At 46.5% G+C, this 21482-nt stretch overlaps 1 protein-coding gene across 1 annotated transcript in view; it reads right to left on the bottom strand.

Annotated features, from left to right (window-relative positions):
- ENPP6 (ectonucleotide pyrophosphatase/phosphodiesterase 6) overlaps positions 1 to 21482 on the bottom strand; it is an 80218-nt gene that overhangs the window by 31454 nt on the left and 27282 nt on the right. Inside the window, exon 2 of the mRNA XM_090258586.1 lies at positions 16232 to 16411. Within this exon, the coding sequence (XP_090114712.1) occupies positions 16232 to 16411 (180 nt within the window). The remainder of the gene's footprint in view (positions 1 to 16231; positions 16412 to 21482) is intronic.

Here is a 21482-nt window from a genome sequence, read left to right as displayed (position 1 = left end):
GATCTTGACCACTTAAGATACCTGAGTTTTATCAGTTGAAGGTTATTTGTGGATGTTTATTGTTCTCGCAAAGATATTTATTCAGCCATGTATGAGAGGGCTCATGTGTTGTATCCACTCTGTGCTCAGTGTCAGCAACCCAAATGCAAACAACACACAGCCTTGCATAACGTGGCCAGGTGTCTGCTGCTGGCACATCTGACATATAGTTATGAGAGTTTGCAAGGGATGGCATTTGACCATGATTTTTCAGATAAAAGGAACTCTACACTTTTCTGCGTTTGTACATTAGCAAACCATCACTGTTTTTGCATAATAATAATGTCTGTTAATATTATTGATCATGTTCTTATAATGCTTTATTGGATTAAAATGAATCTGGATTTAATATTAGCAGAGTAATATAGTTCACCTGAGAAATTTATACTTGCCTCTGGTTAAAAAGTGATAGATTTTTTTTAACTGATTAATAACACATAGAATTGTTATAGTAAAGTTAGATGCAATGTGTGGCAAAGTAGATCTGTTGCAACACTGTTATGAAATTTTTTTATTTTTAAAAATTGCAATGAATTTTAACTTAATCAAGAACCATGGCAGCATCCTAGCAAAGGATAAGGGTAGGACAGGAGGACAGAGAGGAATTGCCCCATCCCCTTCACTCATCAAAGGCTAGGGAAGAACTTCAGGGTGAAGGAGATCTCTCAAGCTGCAGAAAGTTTGGGGAAAATGCTGGAGAGAAAGGAAAAGGGGAAAAAAAAAAAGAGCTCCGTGGTGATCCGTAAAGTTGGCAGCATAAACTTCCCATGTGCAGAACAGGAAATTATTCAGTAGACAAATTTCCAAGAGCTACTAAGGGAATAATCCTTCCTCCCTTCATGACATTTGAACCTGATGGCAAAAGGAATCTAACCAAAGCTTCCAGAAAGGCCAGACCCAACTCAACTACAGACTGACAGAGCCTCCACCTAGAAGAAGCCTGACCCAGGAAGGAGCATGAGCTTCTGGGGGGAAAATATCATCTGCTACCCTCTCTGCTCTTGTTTCCCACACAATGTTCAGCACATAATATAAAACCATGAGCTATGCTAAGGTTCAGTGACATGTGCCTCATAATTAGAGTAAAATAGTCAACCAGAGCAGATCCACAGATGACACAAATGATGGCCAGAAAGTGAAAACATAAAAGAAATTTATTTAAAATATTATTGGCCATCTAAAACACATTAATAGCAATACACTATGGGGTCTATAACATATGTACACATAAGGAAAATAGATGGCAATGAGAATATAAAGAATATATGTAAACACATGGCATTATAAAATTCAAAAAATCTAACATTACTTGTGAAGTAATATAATATTTCAAGATAGACATGAATAAGTTAAGGATGTATGTTGGTATGTTTAGAGTAACCATTAGAAAAAAAAATCTGAAGTCATTAAAGAATATTTAATAAGATTCTAAAAGTACTCAATTAATGTAAAAGAAGACAAGAAGGGAGCCAGCTACAAGGGAATAAAAAACAGTTAAAACAAATTTAAAAATAATACAAAGATAGTAGGCTTAAATCTAACCACATCAATAACTCCATCAAATGTAAATGGGTTAAACACTTTATTTAAAAGTAAGAGATGGTCAGACCGGATAAAAATTTAAAACTCAAACATATGCTATCAATGAGAGAACATTATAAAAAATATAAATACATTGGTTAAAAAGAAAGGGATGGAGAAAAGTTTTACCATGAAACAATAAATATAAACCAGTGGATATGGCTATACATCCCAGCAGATTTCTATAAAACATGAAATGATAGTGAAGATGAGCAACTGGTACTCCCATAATTTTCTGGGGGGACAGTAAAAGCTGCACAGCAGGCTACTGTACTGAAAACTGCAGGCCACTGTAACACAGTGGGAAGTATTTGTGTATCTAAACATATCTAAACAGAGAAAAGGTGCAGCAGAAGTGCGGTGCACGAGATAAACAGCAGTGCACCTGTACCGGGCACTCGCCATGGACGGGGCTTGCAGGGCTGGGCGTTGCTCTGGCTGAGTCAGTGAACGAGGGTGAAGAGCTAGGAGGTCACTGTACACAACTGTAGACGTTATAAAACTGTCCCCTTAGGCTACCCCAGATTCATAAAAAATATTTTCTTTCTTCAATAATAAATTAACCTAGTTTACTATAACATTGTTACTTAATAAACTTCTAATTTTTTAAACTTTTGGACGCATCTGTAATAACACTTAAAACTAACACATTGTCGTCGTCGGCAGCCGTCCGTCTCGAGAGACGATGGTGTAGCTTCTTAAGAGTCTATCTGCACCGCCGAGAATGGCTGTGCAGTCCGACTCGGGAGTGACATGGTATCTGTCTCCTCCCGTGTTGAATCGACATCTTGCGATGATGCTGAAGCTACAGAGCCTGGGCAGGGTAATATGGAGGGTCTGCTGTTGCCCATGCAGCAGTCCCCCCCTCTCTTCGCAGCTGAAGGGTCCAAGGGAAAGACGGAGTCGATACAGCTTGGGTTCAGGTGCGCCGCAGGAGTTGCCGGTGTTGACTACAACGTCAAACCGCCTTAGGGACTCCGGCTCCGGGTTTTCTGTCGGGGTTTACTCCCTTAGCCTTTCCCCTGAAGAGGTATGCCGCAAGGCAGCGGAGGTTTTTTGGAGTCAGAGTTTTCCTTCTCTGATGTACCCTGACTGGTAACACATTGTACACCTGCACAAAAAATAATATTCTTTCTTTATCTATTTTGTAAGCTTTTCTCTATTTACATGTTTTAATTTATTATTTATTGATACTTTTTAAATGTTTTGGTTAAAAATAAGAAAAGAATCACAAACATCAGGCTAGGCCTCTACAGGGTCGGGCATCGCTATCTCTGGGTTCCGCTCCCGCATCTCTGGGCCCCACTGCCAAGGTCTTCAGGAGCAACAATATGCATCAAGTTGTCATCTCCTATGAGAACAATGCTTCTTCTGGAAGAGCTCCTAAAGCTCTCCTTGAGGTTTCACTCTTTTCAGGAACATGTCCATGGGGGCTTCCTTAGTTTGTCTGTTTGTGAGTTTTTGCCATAGATTGGCTTGTAAGTAAATAATGCACTGGGAACATTCTTCTCTATTAAGGAAAAGCGTTCAGTGTTGGGGTCCATGTTGTAAAAACGTTAAGGATTTTTTTGAGGTCTGCAAAAGCCTCTGCCAGCCCCGCCACTGCGCATTTCCTTGGGGGTTCCTCTTTATCTTCTGCAGCTTCCTCTTCTCTTGCCCCTTCTCCAGCTATGCATGTCTGTTCCAGTTCCAATGGCTCCTCATCAATTCTTCAGGAACCGCCTCCAGGAGCTTCCTCAATGTCACCCTCATCCACACCCGGGTGAAAGGGTTTTTGCATCTCAGCCACAGCTGTGTTGATTTTTGCAACCTCCTTATTCTAGGTAAATACTTTGAAGTCATAAACGGACCTCCCGAGTGTCCTCTTCCAGATGTCATTCCTATGCGCCTTGACAACATCCCCCCAAGCCCAAGCAAAGCTCCCGATGCGGTCACAGATGCAGTAACCCTTCCAGAATGGCATCCATGTCTTCTCCGTGTTCCCTCAGCAACACAGGAGCCTGAGCGAAGGTCTCCCTCAGGGACGAGGCCTTCAAAGCTGCTGTAATTTCTTGATCCTTTGGTTGGCTCAAAGAGGAGGTGGTTTTTGAGGGAGGAAATCCACTTGGATACTAAGTTGAAGATCATCAGTAAAAAGAGATCGTCCAGGAGCATTATCAACAATTAACTAAAATCTTGGAAGGTACATTATCCTCCAGTACTCCATTTCATGGCATAGCCAGTCCGGGGGGCATCTTGGAAGAGGAGCTGGGTCACCCCTGACTTCATATTGCCCCCGTTGTATACTGGCAGCGAGTGCTTATTGACACGCTTGGAGGCCCTGGGGTTCCCACTGAGCCTGATCACAGAGGGGTTCAAGATGTCCTCTAAACTCCCATAGAGTCACTTCTCCTTTGAACCATGAGTGACTTAGAAGTCTCGGCTATTTTAGATACATGAGGATTTAAATGTTTATTTTTATTATTAATTATACTTCGATTGCACTGTGGTCAGAGAACACATTCTGTATGATTTCAGACTTTCCCAACTTGTTGAGACATGCTTGATGGCTCACACCTGGTCACTTGTGACGAATGTGCCATGTGCCCTTGAGAATGGTAAAGTGTATTCAGCAGTTCTTGGGTGCGGTGTTCTAGTGTATCAGTTATATTGTGCACATTTTTCTGTGTCTTGCTAATGTTTTGTCCTCTCATTAGTTATGGAGAAAGATGTCTTAAAACCTCTAAAATGGCTGTGAATTTACCCATTTCTCCTAGTTCTGTCAATTTTTGTTTTATTTACTTTGAGATTGTACAGTTAGGAGCATTGAAATTTAAGATTGTTACATTTTCTTTTCCTGGTACATTGAACTTGATATCAACATGAAGTGTTCTTCTTTATCTTAAACATGTTCTAGGCTTAGAGACTACATTGACGGCAGAGCTGCACCAGCTCTCCTTGGTGAGTGTTATGTGCCGTCCCTTTCTAAAATGCTGTTCCTTTCAACTGTTCTGCACACTTCCATTTGCTGTACATCTTTTATGAGCAGCATATATTAGGATTTGCTTTTATCTGGTCTGATGATAGTTCTTTTTAACGTAAACTTTCATTGAAGTTTAACACAGACACGAAAACATGACTGAGTCATAAGTATACGGTTCAATGAATCCGTACAGTGAATGCAGGTGTGTAACGAGCACGCGGCACAGCATAGTGTCCCCCTCAAACCTTCTCATGCTCCCTCTTCGACACTGTCCTCCCAAGTTTAAACACTATGCTAGTGCTACCGGTTTTACCTGCTTTTGAACTTCCTATAAATAGAATCACTCAGATTAATTGAAATATTTAATAAAATATTAGTAAAAATAAGTAAATTTTACACATGTATTCATCTCACATTTGATAGCTTTTCTCTTCTTTCTTGATTTCTTTTGAATTTGTACATATCTTGTTATTTTTGTTCCATTTTACTTCTATTAGCTTGCTCTTCATATATTTTAGTTAATCTTTTCCTGAATAATGCCTTAGAGGCAATAAAATTTGAAATATTGGTTTATTGATGTCTAATATAAATTTTCACTTTCATAACTTCTCAGATAATGCAAAGGCATTTGAACACTTCAGCTCCGCAGTTTATACTTTTCCCATCTTTTTTTCTTCTGTCGTGATGTGTTTTAATGTCTATGGATTTTTAACCTGAAAAAATATTATTATTAACATTCATTTACTTTTACCTACATGTTCACCTGTTCTCTTGCTCTTCATTCCTTCCTTCATCCCTGTATTTCCACTGTGACCATTTTCCTTCTGCTGGAAGAATTTAGTATGTCCTTTACTTTAAATCTGCTGGCAATTAATCCAGGTTTCTTTGTTTCTAGAAAAGTTCATTGTTCTGCCCTTTTCTTTGAAAGATACTTTCACTGGATATAGACTTTTGGCTGATCATTGGTTTTTCTTGCCACTTTGAGGATATCATTCCATTGTCTTTTTTAGATTCCAATATTTCTGTTGGAAAGTCAGCTGTCATTCTTATTACCACCTCTTTGAACAACAATTTTCTCTGGTTCCTTTTAAGATTTTCTCTTTGTGGTTTTCAGCACTTCTTTCTCTGGTTTCATAGCACTTCTTGAATCTATGATCTGAAATCGCTTGTTTTGGAAAGTTCTTAATCATTATCTCTCAAATATTACCTGTATCTCATTCTGTGTGTGTGTGTGTGGTGTGTGTGTCTTCTGTGGTCTTTCCACTATATACTATATGTCTCTTACATTCTTTTCTCCTTTTCTACCTTTTTCATCTTGTTCTTGCCATTTCACTTTTAAACTGGATAGCTGTCTTCAGTTCTAGAATTCACTTAAAAAATAATAGTTTCAGTTTACTACTGTTATATCTCCATTTTGTCTTTTAGTTCTTTAATCATAGTGCCCTTAGAGTCCATGTCTAACATCTGGATCATCTGTGGGTCTGCATCTATTTTCTGCTTTTTTTCCTCTGGTTTTTCAGTCAGGTATTGTTTTTCTCTTTTCTGTTTTTTTTTTTTTTAATTGAATGCTGCATATCCTATATATAAAATAACAAATGTCATTTGACACTTTTTATGTTATCTTCCTTTAGAGAATATATGCTTTTGTTTTTGATGGGCACCTAGGCTCTGGACAGACCATCATAATCTAAAGTGGATTTAGTCAGAGATTAAGGTGATGCAAAGCTCCACTTTGTCTTTATGAAGCCTCGGTCCTCAAGAAGTCTTCATCTCTTGTCTATTTCTAGCTCATTCTTATTTTTCATGTTTATTACCCTTTATTGTCCAACTGACAGCCTGGGATGTTGACTAGGTCTCCCCTCCTTGACACTCTGTGGAGCCAAAATTTTGTCATTCCCCCACCTTCTAATTCTGTCAAAAGCTCAGTTCAGTTTCTCAGCCTCTCAACTGCTGCTTTTGAGATCAGTGTTTGACCGGAAGGGAGACATGATACCAGTTTCGAGCTACACCTCTTTCTCTAGGTCTTGGTGTGTCATACAGATGCACACATACACATAGCTGGCAGATTCCACATATTTTCTAGTTGTTATTGGAGAAAAAGAGTTGTTCCAAAACAACAAAGCCTGTCATTCTACCAAGTGGAACCCCACATTTCAATAAATAATTGTCAAACATAAAAAGTGACATTTTATAAGTATTAGAAATGGATTGCCTAATGAAAGAAACAGGTATGCTTTTAAAAATTAATACATATATCCATGGATGAATATGACTGATCTCTTGAATGAGACACATTCAGAATCCATGCTATTTTTATTTGTCAAATGTAAGTATTAAGAAAGTTGTTCACATAAATCAGTAGATGGAAGTAAAAGTAGCTTGTTGTATCAATGTCATTTGATTCTTTGAAGTGCTTCTTTGAATGCCAACATTCACAGTGATCTATCATAAAGTTTTAAACAATGTTTTAGCTGACAATTCAATTAAGGTTTTCTTAAATAATTTAAAAGCAAGAATTGGAAAATACTTGATTTTTTGTTAAGTTTTGTTATTTTTATCACTAGACACATTCATTTTCTCAGCACCTGCACACATTTTTTGAACTGTCTTGTGTGTGTGTGTGCGTGTGTGTGTGCGCACGCACGAGGGCACGTGTGCCTGGAGGCTTTCATGTACTGGGACGATGCACCTCACAAGTTTCTTGACAGCTGAGGGTCATTCCTTTCTTATGCAAAGTAGGAAAAGGGCATGTTTTGGTCAGGACCATTTTCACAATGCATATGAAGGCTGAGGCTCCTAGAATTGATTCCCTTAAAACTACTCTTGTAAATCCTTGGAAACCCAATTAGAGACCCCTGAAATGGGAATCCAGGCAGCAGGAGCTCTCCTCTATGGCAACTATGATGTTCATGTTAAGAAAGCATCAGGTTATAAAGTGGGAGGGAAGATTTGCCGACAGTGGTATGATTTCTCCTCAGCTTGTCCCACAGCTGAGGCTGTGAAAGCAGGGCAGAGAGAGGAAGTCCTTTCCTAGCAGAGCAAAAGGGACATGATCACTGACTGTCTGTTCAGATCACCAGAGAGCCAGAAGGTGGGGTGGGAGGATCGCACCTTCAGCAATTAGAGATGCCCTCAAGGCAAGTCCTGTAGACTCGGTACTAGGCGTCCGTGTGCCCTGAGAAGGGGAGACTCATTCCCAAGAGGACAGAAACTGGGGCAAATGCAATCCCTCTGCTTGCTCTCGCTGTCCTGAATGGTCTCTCCTTGGGATCGTCTCAAAAGGCAGAAGATTTCACTCGACCTCTAATCGTGTAACCCAGAATGAATAAATGGCAAGGAAAACAGCCAGCAAGAAAGGACAGCCACAACGCAATGGAACCTGGAGTTGGCGGAACCGGTGGCTTTAGAGAGAGCAAGGCTACTTTCCGCTGTGACCTGTGTGGTGCTTTGGTTTGCTTTCCCTGGTGTTTATCTGATGGAAATCAGCCGACCGGAGGGGACTGTGGTGTGGCTCCCACGAGACAGTTCTCGCCCGGGAGTCTGTGGGCCCCTTTCTAGATCTGCCGCAGGTGCGGTCTGTGATGGGCGTGTGTGTCTGTGTGTGTGTCTGTGTGTGTGTGTGTGTGTGCATTGCTTGACCTTGGGGCTGCTGCTTCCAGGCCATGTTGCCACTGCACAGGGAGCATGGCAGTCATTGCAGGTCATTCCAAGGTGCCTGAGGCAAGTGGGGGTTTCTAAATGTCAGCAGGGGGCTCTGTGGGGACAGAGACAATGGCCCCCACCTCACATGTCACAGACCAAACAGGAGCTCTGGAATAGGGTTCTTCTGGCATCACAGCCTCTCCAAGGGCATGTTGGCTTCACTCCTCCTTGTTTCCATTTTTAGGACCTCATCTTATCAGTAGAGTCCACCTTCCTACTGGATCGTCCCCCCTGAGGCTGGGTGAGTACCCTGTCCTACACCCCAATAAATATTTTCTGAGGAGAAAATACAGAGTCAGCGGGAACGTACAGACGAGGGTCACCACTAGGAGGCACCTTTATGCAAAATTAATTAATTACCTTATTAATTAATTTAAGAAGACATTTCTTCAAAACACTTAACTTCCATCATCAGAAAATTATTTTAACACGGCTCTTTTGTCACCATGCTTGACTGCTACGGGCCACAACCTTGTTGAAAGAAACACTCAAATCTATGGCCCCGCCGAGGCCTCTCCCCAGCGGCCCCACAGCAGACGCCTTGGTTTTACAGCGGAGAACACAAAAGCCACCGACCGGAGAAGCGAGCGTCTCAAGGTCTCCCTGCCGGCCAGCCCCCCGCGCGCCCCGCTCTGGTGCGTCCCCAGCACGCACACTGCTTCCCTGCACGCTCCTTGCTTCCACGCAACTCCCTCCAAGGACCCCCACGCTGAGCCCGTAAGAATCTCATTTCTGAAGCACGGATCCCGCTGTCCGAGGGCTGCCCCCCTTGCCGACTTCGACACATCTTGTAATAGTAGCCCCCGTGCGCCGCATTTTCTGGGATGTCGAGTGCACGTCTCCGGAGAGCTTATTGAAACAGCTAAGCCAGTTAACTCACTTAGAAACATGGAACCTTTTCCAGGAAAGTGCCTCTGAGGCCCAGGAGCTGGCGGGACACGTCCTTGGGGAAGGCGGGGCCTTTGATCCCCAGGGTCAGCCAGGCCCCCAGGGCTGAGAGGCCTCTGTCTTCTGACGGAAACAGGGTGGTGGGCTGCCCGACAGAGGAGGCTGCCCAAGACTGGCCTTGCGTTGGGGGGTGGAGAGCAAGCCGGGAGTCAAATGGGATGAGAAGCACCTCGTCCACAGGAGCAGATTCCAAAACTCAACTGAAAGTGACTCAGTGGGCATCAGAAGGGACTGATAGGAAACCAGGGTGAGCAGGGACAGATGCCTAAATCCAGCTGGGTCTCCGCTGTAGGAAGCCGGTGGTGTGACGAGGGCCTCTCGTATATGCTGTCGGAGCTGAGGCACATGCTTTAAATCACCCAAATCTTGCAAATGGTCAGATGATTATGGTGAGATCATGCCTCCATCCCCCCGAAACAGAAAGCCCCCTTGACCTCTGTACCACACGCTATTCTGAACCACAACCTCCTTTTCTGGACAGGTGTTTTCCTGGTATTTGGACCACAACAGGCTGGGTCAATTTGGGGTACAGCACGCCACCGACCCCTCTACGGCAGAGCTGGGCCGTGCAGCTGGGTGCTGGGTGCTGGCTGCTGGCTGCTGGAGCTCTCGCGCCTGTCCAGGGACTCCCAGACCCTCATATCCCAGCCTGTGATCTCCGAGTCTGACAAACTGCTCTTTCCCTGTGTGTCTGCGGGGGGTCCTTGATCCCTGACCTCTGAGGTGGTCCTGAGTCACTCCAGGGAACACTGGGACCAGGAATGACTGCTGTGCCTATTGGTCCTGCAAAGCCACCTCTCTGCGATCCCTAGGCCAACAGCCAGGGACCGGTCAGGTGGCCACACTGCCCAGGGCTAAGCTCCACCTCTGCGTGTGGTCATGTGTTTCTGCCCCCCAACTTAGGACGTGAAAAAGCCAGGCTTTGTCCTCCCTCCCTTCTCCAGTGACCCAGTGGCCAGCTCCAGCTGTCCACCCCTTTCCTGGGAATGTCCCCTCTTGTCCCTTCCTGGCCCCGATGGCCTCTCCCAGAATTCGCATGGGGAGTTAAAATAGGGCTTGCCATTCACTCTGTGGTCTTTGCTAAAGTGTATGTTTGGATTCTTGGTGTGAATTCAAGAATTTTTATTTGGGGCTTAGAGTAACCTGGGTCAGAGCACTCCCCGTGGGACTCAGGCTCACGCTCTCGCTCTGAAATCTGGGGACCGAAGACGGATTGGACATCTGCTCTGGTCAACTACTGTGCGTATCTTAGCTCATTTCACATGCCCAGCTGGGCGGAGAGGCGCATGTGGTCATTCCTGTTGGACAGATAATGAGACTGGAGCACAGAGAAATGAAGTGACGGTCCCCAGCAAGGGAGTGGCTGAACTGGTCTAGAAGGCCTTTGCTTTGAACTTCTCGGAGGTGCCCGACTACCCCCGTGAAGTGCTGGCACGCAGCGGGAGCACAGCAGTGAGCAGCGCTCTCTGCAAGCAAAGGGCCCCAGGGGAGGGGGAGTGCCACCTCTGTGTCCCAACACACGCTGAACAAGATAGTCAGTGGCCCACAGACTCAGCCAGGAAAGGCTCAGAAGCGGGGGCTGAGCCCACCCACCCACAGACCAACCAGGAGGTGTTTGGCACCAACCAAGAAATGGGTGCGTCATGGCTCTCAGACACCAAGAGCCGAGACTTCGGCATTCTCTAATGAGGGCTGATTTAATTTGGGAAGTGCCAATGCTGGGGCCCTGCCTTCACTCTGTCAGGACCCTGCCTTCTGGGTCCCCTCCCCATGCTCTGAGGAGTTGCTGGCAAACCTGGGGAGGCCGTTGGTGCCGCAGGAGCACAGGGCCTCCCCCAACTTTGGCTCCATCTCTTAACCCCGAATCCAGTCCATCCCCAAGGTCCTGGCAATCCGTCCATGTCTCCCACTGTTGTTACCCTGGTCCAGCCTAATCCCATCTCTTCCCTGGGCCCACGCAGTAACTCCCTCACTGGTCACGCATGCCCTGTCCACCCACAGCGGGTGCCCACTGTCCCTTCTCCATGTGGTCGCCAGAGCAGTCTTGTCAAAATGCCAGTAGGATATTGTCACCTTCCTCCTTGAAACCTTCCAGTGACTTCTTACTCATCTCAGGATAAGAATAAATTCTTAGGCTTGAACCACAGAGCCTGGCCTGGCCTCAGCTTCTTTCCACCTCACTCACAACACCTGTGCCCTCCCCTCTCAGTTTCTTGAACCTTCCATGCTCCTGCCATCCCCTCCAGGACCTTGACCCAAGCTGTCCCTTCAGTGTGGACGCTGTGCCCCACCCACACCCTTGCTTGCACACCCTCACCTTACCACCCTCTCGGGTGTCACATCACGCTTCCAGGTCAAACCAGATCCCTTATTAGACGATATCATGATGCAATTTGCTTTTCACTACTATGCTTTGAACAAGGGTACTTCCACCTTTATTTGGGCTAATGGGAGATTACCATCCGTCTCCTTGCTTGGACGGTAAGTTCTCAGGGTGGAGGAGAGCCTGGATCTGGTTTTGCTCATAGCTGGCTCTGGAGAGCTTATGCCCAGGCCTCAAGCCACACCCATTTAAGATGTTTTAGGAAGAAACAGATTTGTGAAGAGTGCAAGTTCGTCCCCGGATTTCTCTGTAAGGCTTTCTAATTACCATAATGGATGCTGCCGAGACCCTGTGAGCTCTTTTGGCCAAGACGCCATCCTACAAAAGGAGATTGCATGTGGCTGGATAGCTACAAAAACTCCCTGACGTGGGAGGAATTGCTTCCATGGCCCGTGGTCCAGGGAGGCGGACACCTAGGAATCCTGCAGGATGCTTTTGAAGACCACTTCTCTGGGACAACCTCAACTTGAATGTATGTGTAATATTTTTCTTGCTGACAAAGACAGCCAGCCACAGTGGTGCGGGTTTTGTCAACATTACCGACAAAGGGAATGGCTCCAAGTGAATTCAAGCAAAGGAGTCTTTTGACCAACAACATTAATTACAAGAGCTGGGGTTTCACAGGATACTTTGGTGAGTTTTTAACACATGTTTATATCACATTTTAATAAATCGAGTCAATTAGATATTATAGATCTATGCATTTCCATTTGGCAGACCTCATTGCTGTAGTCTCTTGTATTACAAGAGCACAGAATTGTGGGTGCAGAATGCATGAGTGTGTTTTTATGGGAAGGGAATCCATAGTTTTGATCAGTTTCCTAAAGAGGTCTTGATTAACAAGAGTAGGAACCAGCCAACTCCATTCTAAGGCCTTTCCTGGTTCTAAAATTACATACAGCTTAAACTCTAATGGTAAATTGGTGATGTTACTGGAGAATTTCGTGAAAATCTCGATCCCTTGTATTTGCAATGTCAACTTTTTGCCTGGAAAAGAAAAGTTCCAGGTTTTATCCAAATGTTTGAAGTCACATATAGGGTCGAAGAACAGCTGTCATGTGAACTCACGCTTTTGCGGGGTTGCTGCTGGTTCCTGACTGTCCCTGGGCCTCAGTATCTGCACCTAAGCACCGCCCCCTGAAGGGTGCAGGGGACACCCCACAGCAGGAAAGCCAAAGGTGCTGTGAGCCATCCACAGTTCTTGATCAATAACCAATACGTGCCTCCTTACTTAACCTCCTGGTGAAATCACCCTGATTTTAACAACCCGCCTTGACAGAAGCTGAGTCAGGTACCCTCCAGGAACTACCCTCCCACTCAGCTCACCTCTAGAAAGCGAGGAAGGGGAAGCAGGGGGGAATGTGTCTTTCTGCCACGTAGATGGTGTCTTATTCACCAGGACGCCTGCACAGGACAGCAAGAGGCCAGCAGACAAGCCCAGACCCGCACCCGGCACCATCCCAGCACCATCCCAGCACCCAGTGAAGTGTCACTCCCAGGTCCTCCAGGCTGCTAGGCCGTAGGGAGTCAACGCTGCAAAATGCAGATGAAAGATGTGGAGCTTCAAGTCTTCAAACACTCACCCCAGAGTCAGAACCACAGACTCCTAAAAGGCTACCATGTTTTGTTCCTTTTTTGTGTTTCACGATAGCCACAGGCATAAACTTAGAAACGGCTACCGCTGTGTGAAACAGCACTAACTACCCACAAAAGGCACCTTCCCTGCTTTGTGCTACTCTGCATATGAAGCAGCTATGGGAGCCTCCTCCTTCTCCCCCTCAGTGAAATTCCTGTGACGTCAAACCGCGAGGACAGGGCCCGGGGAATAAAATCAGCGAAGGACACCCCATCAGCTCTTATCTTCTGCAAAACCCCTACTGGGTCCTAGCTGTGCAGCTCCTGCCGACTCCTTTGGGCCTCCCTAAAGAAATAGCCAACTTAGGGCCCAGGATCGTTGCCCGAGGCACATTTCTTGCTGCACAGCTGAGTGGCACCATTGGTTGGGGTAATAAAGGGTCTGTTTACAATACTCTATTTCTCAAGACCTGAGGTGCGGTATTTTGGCCTCCTCACCGCTGATCAATTTTTCAGTCTGCTGCTTTTTCTACCTGACGGGAAGACTTGAACTACTGCCATTTCTAAATTGCACTTCTAAATATTGACTTAATGGCGAGACTCAAAGTGTCATAACACAGCTCACTGGAGCAATGAAGATTTTCCAGGCCTCATCGAGAGGTCTGTACAATGTCCTGGGGAAGGAGAGAAGGAAGAGGAGGATTCAAGAAGAAAAATAAAATCAAGTCATGTTTAGAAGAAATGGCACCGCCCTCCACTTCATCTCGCGGAGACAAATGAACACTCGCTGTGTTATCGGCTGTGGCTGGAGGGGACCAAAGGGAAGGGAGAAAGGGGAGCAGTGACCCTTAGTCCCTCAGCTGTCAGCCAGGAAGAATGGAAGGTGCCCAAGCAAAGCTGGCCGGACTGGGCCAGACAGCAGGGCCTTCGGAGACAGCCCCCTCTCGGAGAGCCTTTCTTTGCGTATCCAGTTCAGGACTGGACCGTGTCTAAGAAACAAGAGACTTTTCGTCCAATTTCTATCCAGACTTCAACACGGCTAGATCTTTAGCTAATCCTCATGTAGGTCAGGGAGGAAATTCTAGGAGGCTATCTCTTTAGTTTCTTTCCTTCTGACAGTTAATACTTATAAGCTGATCTGAAGGCATCGTACACATTAGCTGTTGAATTGTGAATCAAAGGAAGCAATTGGCCCTTCCTTGACCTTAAGGAGCTGTTTTGGAGAAGTAACAAGATATTTTACAGGCAAATTAGCTTTGAGATTTTTTTCAGGGACTCAGTGATCGATAACTTCAACTTGGTTGTTATAATTAAGTAGCCAGATTCTCCAGCAAGAGATAAAGAATAATGCTCTGGAACTGCTCCCCAGAGAGAAGTCTGAAATAGGGCAGCTGCCGCCCTCTGGGATCTCCTCCCATGTTTCCTGGAGCATCATCATCCGTGGATCTCCAAAAGGTTGTCTGCAGGAGATCCCATGTGAAGGAGGTCTGTGGGGAGCAGCGGACAGATCATGGTGGAGGGGCTCTTAAAAGTTCTAAGATACAGGGTGTTAAGTTAACCAGGTGCCATGGAAGACGACATCGGGGCAATGTTCGTTCATCTTGATGGCCCTTGGCTTTGTCTTAAGGTGGTCCCCGAGGCAATGTGCCCAATCTGGTCCCTCTCTGGCATCTATGCATGTGAGTCCTTGTGTTTGTTGGCGATGGTTTCTGAGAATGACCTCCAAGTGCAGCACCGTCTTTTAGCTTCAGACCTCATCACCCTGGGCTGAACCACGAGCTGGGCTCCGCTGGCGAGTCTGATCAGCTTGGCTGATGCTCTGTCCCATTTCCTTGATCTCACGTTCAACTCTGAGAAACGCTGAGTCTCCATTTAAGGTAATGGAGTTCTCAGAAGCCCCGCCCTTGCTGGAAAGCGTCTTACCGTGTCAGCCAGGGGAGCTGCTATGGACAGAATCCCAGGTGCTATTCAAGAAACCCTAGCCCTGTCCCTGAAACCGTATCCGCCAGCAGACCCAGCCTGCTCGAGCCTTCCCAGGCTCACCTCGTGATGCCAGTCTCTACTCTTTGGAAGCCTTGAGTGCCCTGAACAGCCCTCCATGTGACCACCTCCACCCAGCACCTCCCAAACTCCTGCCGAAGGCCCACGCCCTCGTGTGGGCCAACAGTGATTCAGGCTTGGCATACTCACCCTCCTCTCCACTCGCCCCCAACCCCACCTGCCATGGTCCCCCTAGCCCAGCATGCTCTCACAATTCTATGATGTGGCTGCTGTCTCTAACCCCGGCCAATGAGACCCCTCAGCTGCTTCTCCCTATGTAGTCCTTCATTTCTTCTAGACCTCCCCTGACCCTTCTTCCATAATGACAATCATCCGTATTACATCATTAAGAATTAGGGGGAAAAGTGTCTACAGCCCTGTGCATGGAAAAGTCAAATGGCCCACTTACCTGAGAACAAATCCCACCACCGGGAAGACCATGGTAAGTGGATTATTTTCTTATCACTGAATCCTCTCATCCTTAATGAAAGATTTTTGACTGCCAAGATGAGACTCCTCACAGCAGCCAGGGCAGTTTGCATGATTACTCACCTCATCGCAGTAAGTAAAGTAATTTAGCTTCCCACAGAATATTAATACAAGGGGGCTTCATTAAACGCAGTACTGAAAAGTTGGGAGTGCTTTGAACAGTCTTTCTAATACAGCAGAGGAGCTCAAAAGCTATAGAAATGGTATGTCAAGTTCTTTTGTAAGGCAAGTAAGTATCCTATAATTATCTGTCTTGGACATCTAAAACTTTGCACAAGAGAAAGCATGATATGCTGCAGCCGCATTGCTGAACAGGGAGAATCAGGAAGTGGTATTGTGCCTGGTCTGGTGTTAGAGAGTTCAAAACAAATTTTTTTTACAAGCAGGCTCCTAAAAAATATTTCTTGAATAAAGATCCTATTTTTCCAAACTCTGGCTTGGTCTTCAAACATGTCTCCCACATCCTTTGTCTTCAGAGAGTTGGAGGGTGGGCGGGGCCCGGATGTACTCACCTGGCCAGTAGTACATGTAGACCTTCCGTCGGGCCTTGGTCAGAGTGACCCACAGAGGCTCTGACCCATTCCACCAGAGAGGAAGCAGGCTGTCTCTGTTGACGCCAATGTCAAATGACTTGTTGGTTTTGGGGTCCCACATATAGTTCCCAATCATCTGATGGACCTCACAATGTCTGCCTGGGTGAATAGAACACAAAGCCTGTCAGTTCATTGTTCAGGTAACTTTAGAATGTATCTTAGTTTTCTGTTTGTAAAAGCCATTTGACCACATTTAGGAAGTACAGAACAGCCTAAATATTGCCTTTTGATTTTTTTTTAAACATAGATGTTTCTTCTCTCTTAGTTGTACTATAAAGGCACACAATGGAGTGAGAAGTCCAATAAATGATTGAGAGTGGGATTATTTTGTGTGAAGTTAATTGGCCAAGTCTGATCTGTCTTCAGTTAAACTGAGGACACTGTGTGCAAGATCTGACCCATTGTTCACAGCTTGGAAGTTGCAGGTCCCTGGGGAATGGGGGTGAAGGTCTCCACCCTGAGTTCTCTCGGCTCCCCTTCCAAACTGCCCCCCCTCAAGATCAAAGGAGATGCCATGGAGTTTATTCCCTTTCTCCCCATTTAAGGGGAGTGATCGCTTCAGTGCAGAGCAGTGACAGTACCCAAGACATTTGGAACAGAACGGTGAAAAATAGATTTAACTTGGTAAAAACAAAGCAAAAAAAAAAAACAAAAAAAACCAAACCAAACCCGTCCAAATGTAGTGTTACAGAGACAGGAGAGTACCGATGCTTCTGTTGGGTACCAATGAGTCCCAGAAGAGAAGCTGGAAGTGAAAGACACAAGCGCTTGGACTCTTTTGAAATATTAGGCTTAAATTATTTATTTTGTGGCAGTCTGTGACATCTTTAAAGTAAAAATAACACAAACATTGGCCAGTGCATCAAAAACCACTGAGATTTCAGGGACCGTCATTTGGCACGAGGATGCAACATGCTTCACTGAGCTGTTTATGTTGAATCAAAGTGGTTTTCTTCTTGGTTTGCTCTGTTTGGTTCTTCTTGACCACCCCGTCCCAACACACACACCGATAATACTTTATTTTTAAACAAAAACAAGGAAAAAACATAAAATACAATTTTGACTATTTGGAGACCCCACATATCATAAAGGAAAAACCTTTATTTCATCTCAGAAACCCAGGCATCGCACAAACCAAGCTTTGAGTTTAAAGCCCAGAGATCCAAACGTAGTGGTGTTTGTGTGTGTGTGTGTGTGTATGTGTGTGTGTGTGTTTTGTTTTTTGTCTGTTTTATCAAAACCTTTACAATTAGTTTTTTTTTTTATGCTAACCTAACCTCTTATATATGTGGACCAATATGTTTTTAAAATAAAATAGAAGCTGTGCAAATTCTCCAGCGGTTAAGAAACTTATCAGTTTAGTTCATTCCTTCAATTAACACTTACTGAGCTCCTGTGGACGATACGCTGGGACAAGCGTGGCCATTCGAATCTGAGTAAATGTGGTCTCATCCTAAGCGCCTTGTGAAGTGATGATGCTCAGCAGAGGGTCTTCGGCGTGAAAGAAACAGGCTCCTGGAGCCTGGCTGAGAAGGAGACCAGGTGGCAGCCCTAACCTGAGAATCAGGAGGACATTCGCCCACTCGGTGGCCCAGCACAACGCCTGGTCTGTGCTAACTTGTTGAAAGTGGGGGCATACTTCTTGCTGCCTCACTAGGTTGTCTTATTCCACTCATCAAGGTGTAATGATATTAAGAGAACCCCTCTCGTGAGTAAATGTTCTTCATCCATTGCCTTTACTCAGAACACTCCATCGGGTAGCTAAAATTTTTTTGTATCATTCTAATGATGTTCACTCACAAGACAAGGTAATCATGACAACATGACAATCACGACAAAAGTCTCCTCTCCAGAATCTTCCCGTCGGGCTTCTCTGACGCCCTCCCATGTGCAGGGAGGGTGTCCCCCCAGAGCTGGGGTGCAGACAGTGAGGACGGGCACGGAGTTGGAAGGGGGTGTGGAGCCCAGGAGAGCCTCTAAACGAGTCACAGGGAAGGGCTGGCAGGGGAAGGAAGGCGTGTTAATCAGGGAGAGAGACCTTGTGGGGGCCATGTGGGAATCTGCTTTTAATTTGAACTGTTTCAAACGTTTTAGAAGAAATGCCTGAAACCCAAATATAAGCAAGGGCCGCGTGGGATTCAGTTTTCACAAGGTGCTGTCTTCGACAATGCGCGAAGCCACCGAAAATAATCTTGGAAGCACCTAGAACTGTTATTTGTGTATCTCAGAAGTCTCACAGTATCATTTGATAGCCTTTCTCTTCCTCTTCCTGACAACCGTACTCAACACTGGGGCCCCCAAAGGGTGCAAACTCTCTGGACCCCCTTTGCTCTCTGGGTGAAACAGCAGGACGAGCCTCCTACGGATGGTGGAGCTGCCGGGCTGAATGGGCGGCGTGTCTGCCAATCTAAGTCGCTCGCCTCTTACACACACAGCTGTCTGAAAACGCCCCTAGGCTTCCCTGCGGAGAGGTAGGGTCTGTGTGGGCAGTTAACACATGGTTCTCGGATTTTTTTAAATTGCCAATGATGGAAACTTGTTGCCGGTGGTTGGGTCTCTTAGCGCTTTCTGAGCGAATTTTCTTCCTTGACTATGATGTAGGGTTTTCTCACTCCCTTTCCAGACCGATCGAGCAGGTGGTGCTGGTTGACTCAGGTGAGCTTCAAAGCCCTTAGTTATGATGCTCTTTACAGAAGCACCTTCGAGACAAAGAATCCCAAGGTGGCTTCGTTTCCTGCTCCCCCAGCACCCTGGTCGGTCTAGGCTGACCCAGAGCACTCATCTGTTCTAAGGGGAACTTGGACCTACGGGGGGAGTGATCCGCCCCGTCTCCTGAGACTCAACACTCCAAAGGCTGGAGCTGAAGCTCTGGACCAGAGGTTCCTGCTCGCCTCCTGGGAGCAGGTGCTGCCTGGAGATCCGGGAACCAGTGGTTTTTCCTTGTATGAACTAAAGGATTTCCACGTGTACAATCCTTCCAAGAACAAGATCTCAGACCCCTGTTCAGAAAGTAGGTTTTATCATTTTGGTGGGCTGGGCCCGGAGTTGTAACGGGGAGAGGGGGGATGCATCCGTCCGAGGCTTCATCACAGATGCCGCACTAGTCCCCACGGCAGGCACCGCTTTGTCCTGCAAAGTTTGCCTTCTGTGGAGGCAGCAGGAAAATGAGGGCTCCTCACCTCACCGTCGGCTCCAAGTCTTCTGCTGAGCCAGCTTGCCTTCCCACGAACAGATCGCGGCTGCCCCTACCCAAGCTGGCTTCGTCGCCTGCTCCAGCCTCTCCTGCTCCTTTCTGTTCACTGCCTGGGTGAAGGAGTGGCTGGGAGAATGGGACAGAGCGGAACAGAAGAGTATCCTGGCTTCTGCAGCCCACAGCGCTCCTCTCCCTGTTTCCGCCTGGCCCAGGTCTGTTTTTATACACCTACAAGTCTCCTGGACTTCTCTCTAGCTGGGCTCACCAAACAGAGCTTGGCGGTAGTTTCATGATGGGGACCCCTTGCTCACGGCTTCGGCGGGGGCTTACCAATGCCATCACAGACTGCGCCTCGCAGGGGGTTTGCAGGTGTGGTGTAGAGAAGGTCCACCTCTGCTTCTCCTCCAAATGACACCTCTGTGGGGCTTTACAATGTGTGCCAGGCAGAGCAGTGCCCCCCATGAAAACGGGGGCAAGCTCCCGGTCTGACATTTTCCTAACACAGGTAAGTGTTGTTCTCCTTTTCCCTCACTTACCCCTAAGACCTGAGAGCTTGTCAACACTCAGGCTCCACAGCCAATGAGGAAGTTTTTAATTATACAAACGCTTTCTTAATCCTGCTGCGCAGTCACCTTTACAAAGTAATATCCGTCTTTAATTTCTGAAGCCTCCTTGTGTTCTTCCGAGGTCCACGCGGTTTCTGTGGGATGGATTTGGCTGCCTCTCTTAAATATCAAACAGCTGGTTAAGAAGTTACATTTTAGGCACATCCATTTACTTGAAACACAGCAACGTCAATACAGATTATGAAGTGCTGACCAGGAGCTTGGAGATGATTCTTTCAGCACACACATGTTTTCATCCAGAGGCAGCGCCCCCGTGAGTTGAGCCCCGAGTTTCAGGCAGGCCTCCGGGGCCACCTGCTGAAGGTCTGGGTCACCACTATGTGTGACGGGCACACTGACCCAGGCTGTGGGCAGTCTGTCCAGCTTGGGGCGATGACGGGAACAGTGGAAGGAAGCTGCTGCCCCCGTTGTGCAGACTATTGCACCATCCGCAAGCTTGCACCCTCAAGGACAGGATGACTTCAGGAGGCTGGGTCAGCCCAGGGCTAAGGTTCTAGGGATCAGCGCACAGGTAGCGCCTCACCTGGCGCAATGAATGGAGGCGCTGGAGGCCAAGTCAGACTCAGGAGGGGTCATACCCTGAAGGCCAAAGGCCTGAACCAATTTGACCGGTGCTTGCTGATTGACTTAGTAACAAGTTACCTGTTCTTGGCCACCTCCCAGGTGACTGAAGCTCGGTGCCTCAAGCTCCCATCTCATTGAGTCCTCCCCATGACTCTAAGAGAAAGATGACATCCTCGTGTTGCAGGTGAAAGAACTAAGGCTCAAGGTGCTGGGTGAGGACGCTTGGCCCCCGCAGCTGGTGGAAAGGCGGGGCCTCGGCCCGAAGCCACGCCCTTCCCAGCACCAGTCCTGCTCCAGCCCCTGGCTTCTCATACACCCACCAGGGGCCTGGCTGTTTTAATAGAAATTGCCTCAAAATCCAGGTCTGCTTCTGAGACTCTCACTGAACTAACCACATGGAGTTTCCCAGGTCTCCAAAAAGCCAGACACACTGCTGTCTCTTGCAATCTACTATCAGGCATCAACATTACTGTAAATATCTCTAAAGGTGGGACTGCAGCCAGCCAAGGGATCTAACAAAGCAGACAAAAATCTTACATTTTCTCTCCCTCTGGAAAGGGTCCAGCTGTGGGAAGAGTCTTCCAAAGCTCTGAAACCTTTGGGTCTCAAGTTAATGAGTGCATTTTAGAGACGGAACGTACAGACATCACCTCAAACTGACATGGTTCCAGGAAGTAATTATATATCTGATTCAGAGCCTGGCAGCCTGAGAAGGTTATGTAAGGCACACTTTCCCATGACTAGACTCCTCAGAGCACTTTTCCTTGAGTATCTGCAAGATTTAAAG

The sequence above is a fragment of the Furipterus horrens genome, unplaced genomic scaffold, assembly GCF_987537825.1.
Source record: "Furipterus horrens unplaced genomic scaffold, mFurHor1.1.pri manual_scaffold_12, whole genome shotgun sequence".
NCBI lineage: Eukaryota > Metazoa > Chordata > Mammalia > Chiroptera > Furipteridae > Furipterus > Furipterus horrens.
The sequence above is the reverse complement of the archived record's forward strand: the minus strand, read 5'-3'. Positions and strand labels throughout refer to the sequence as shown.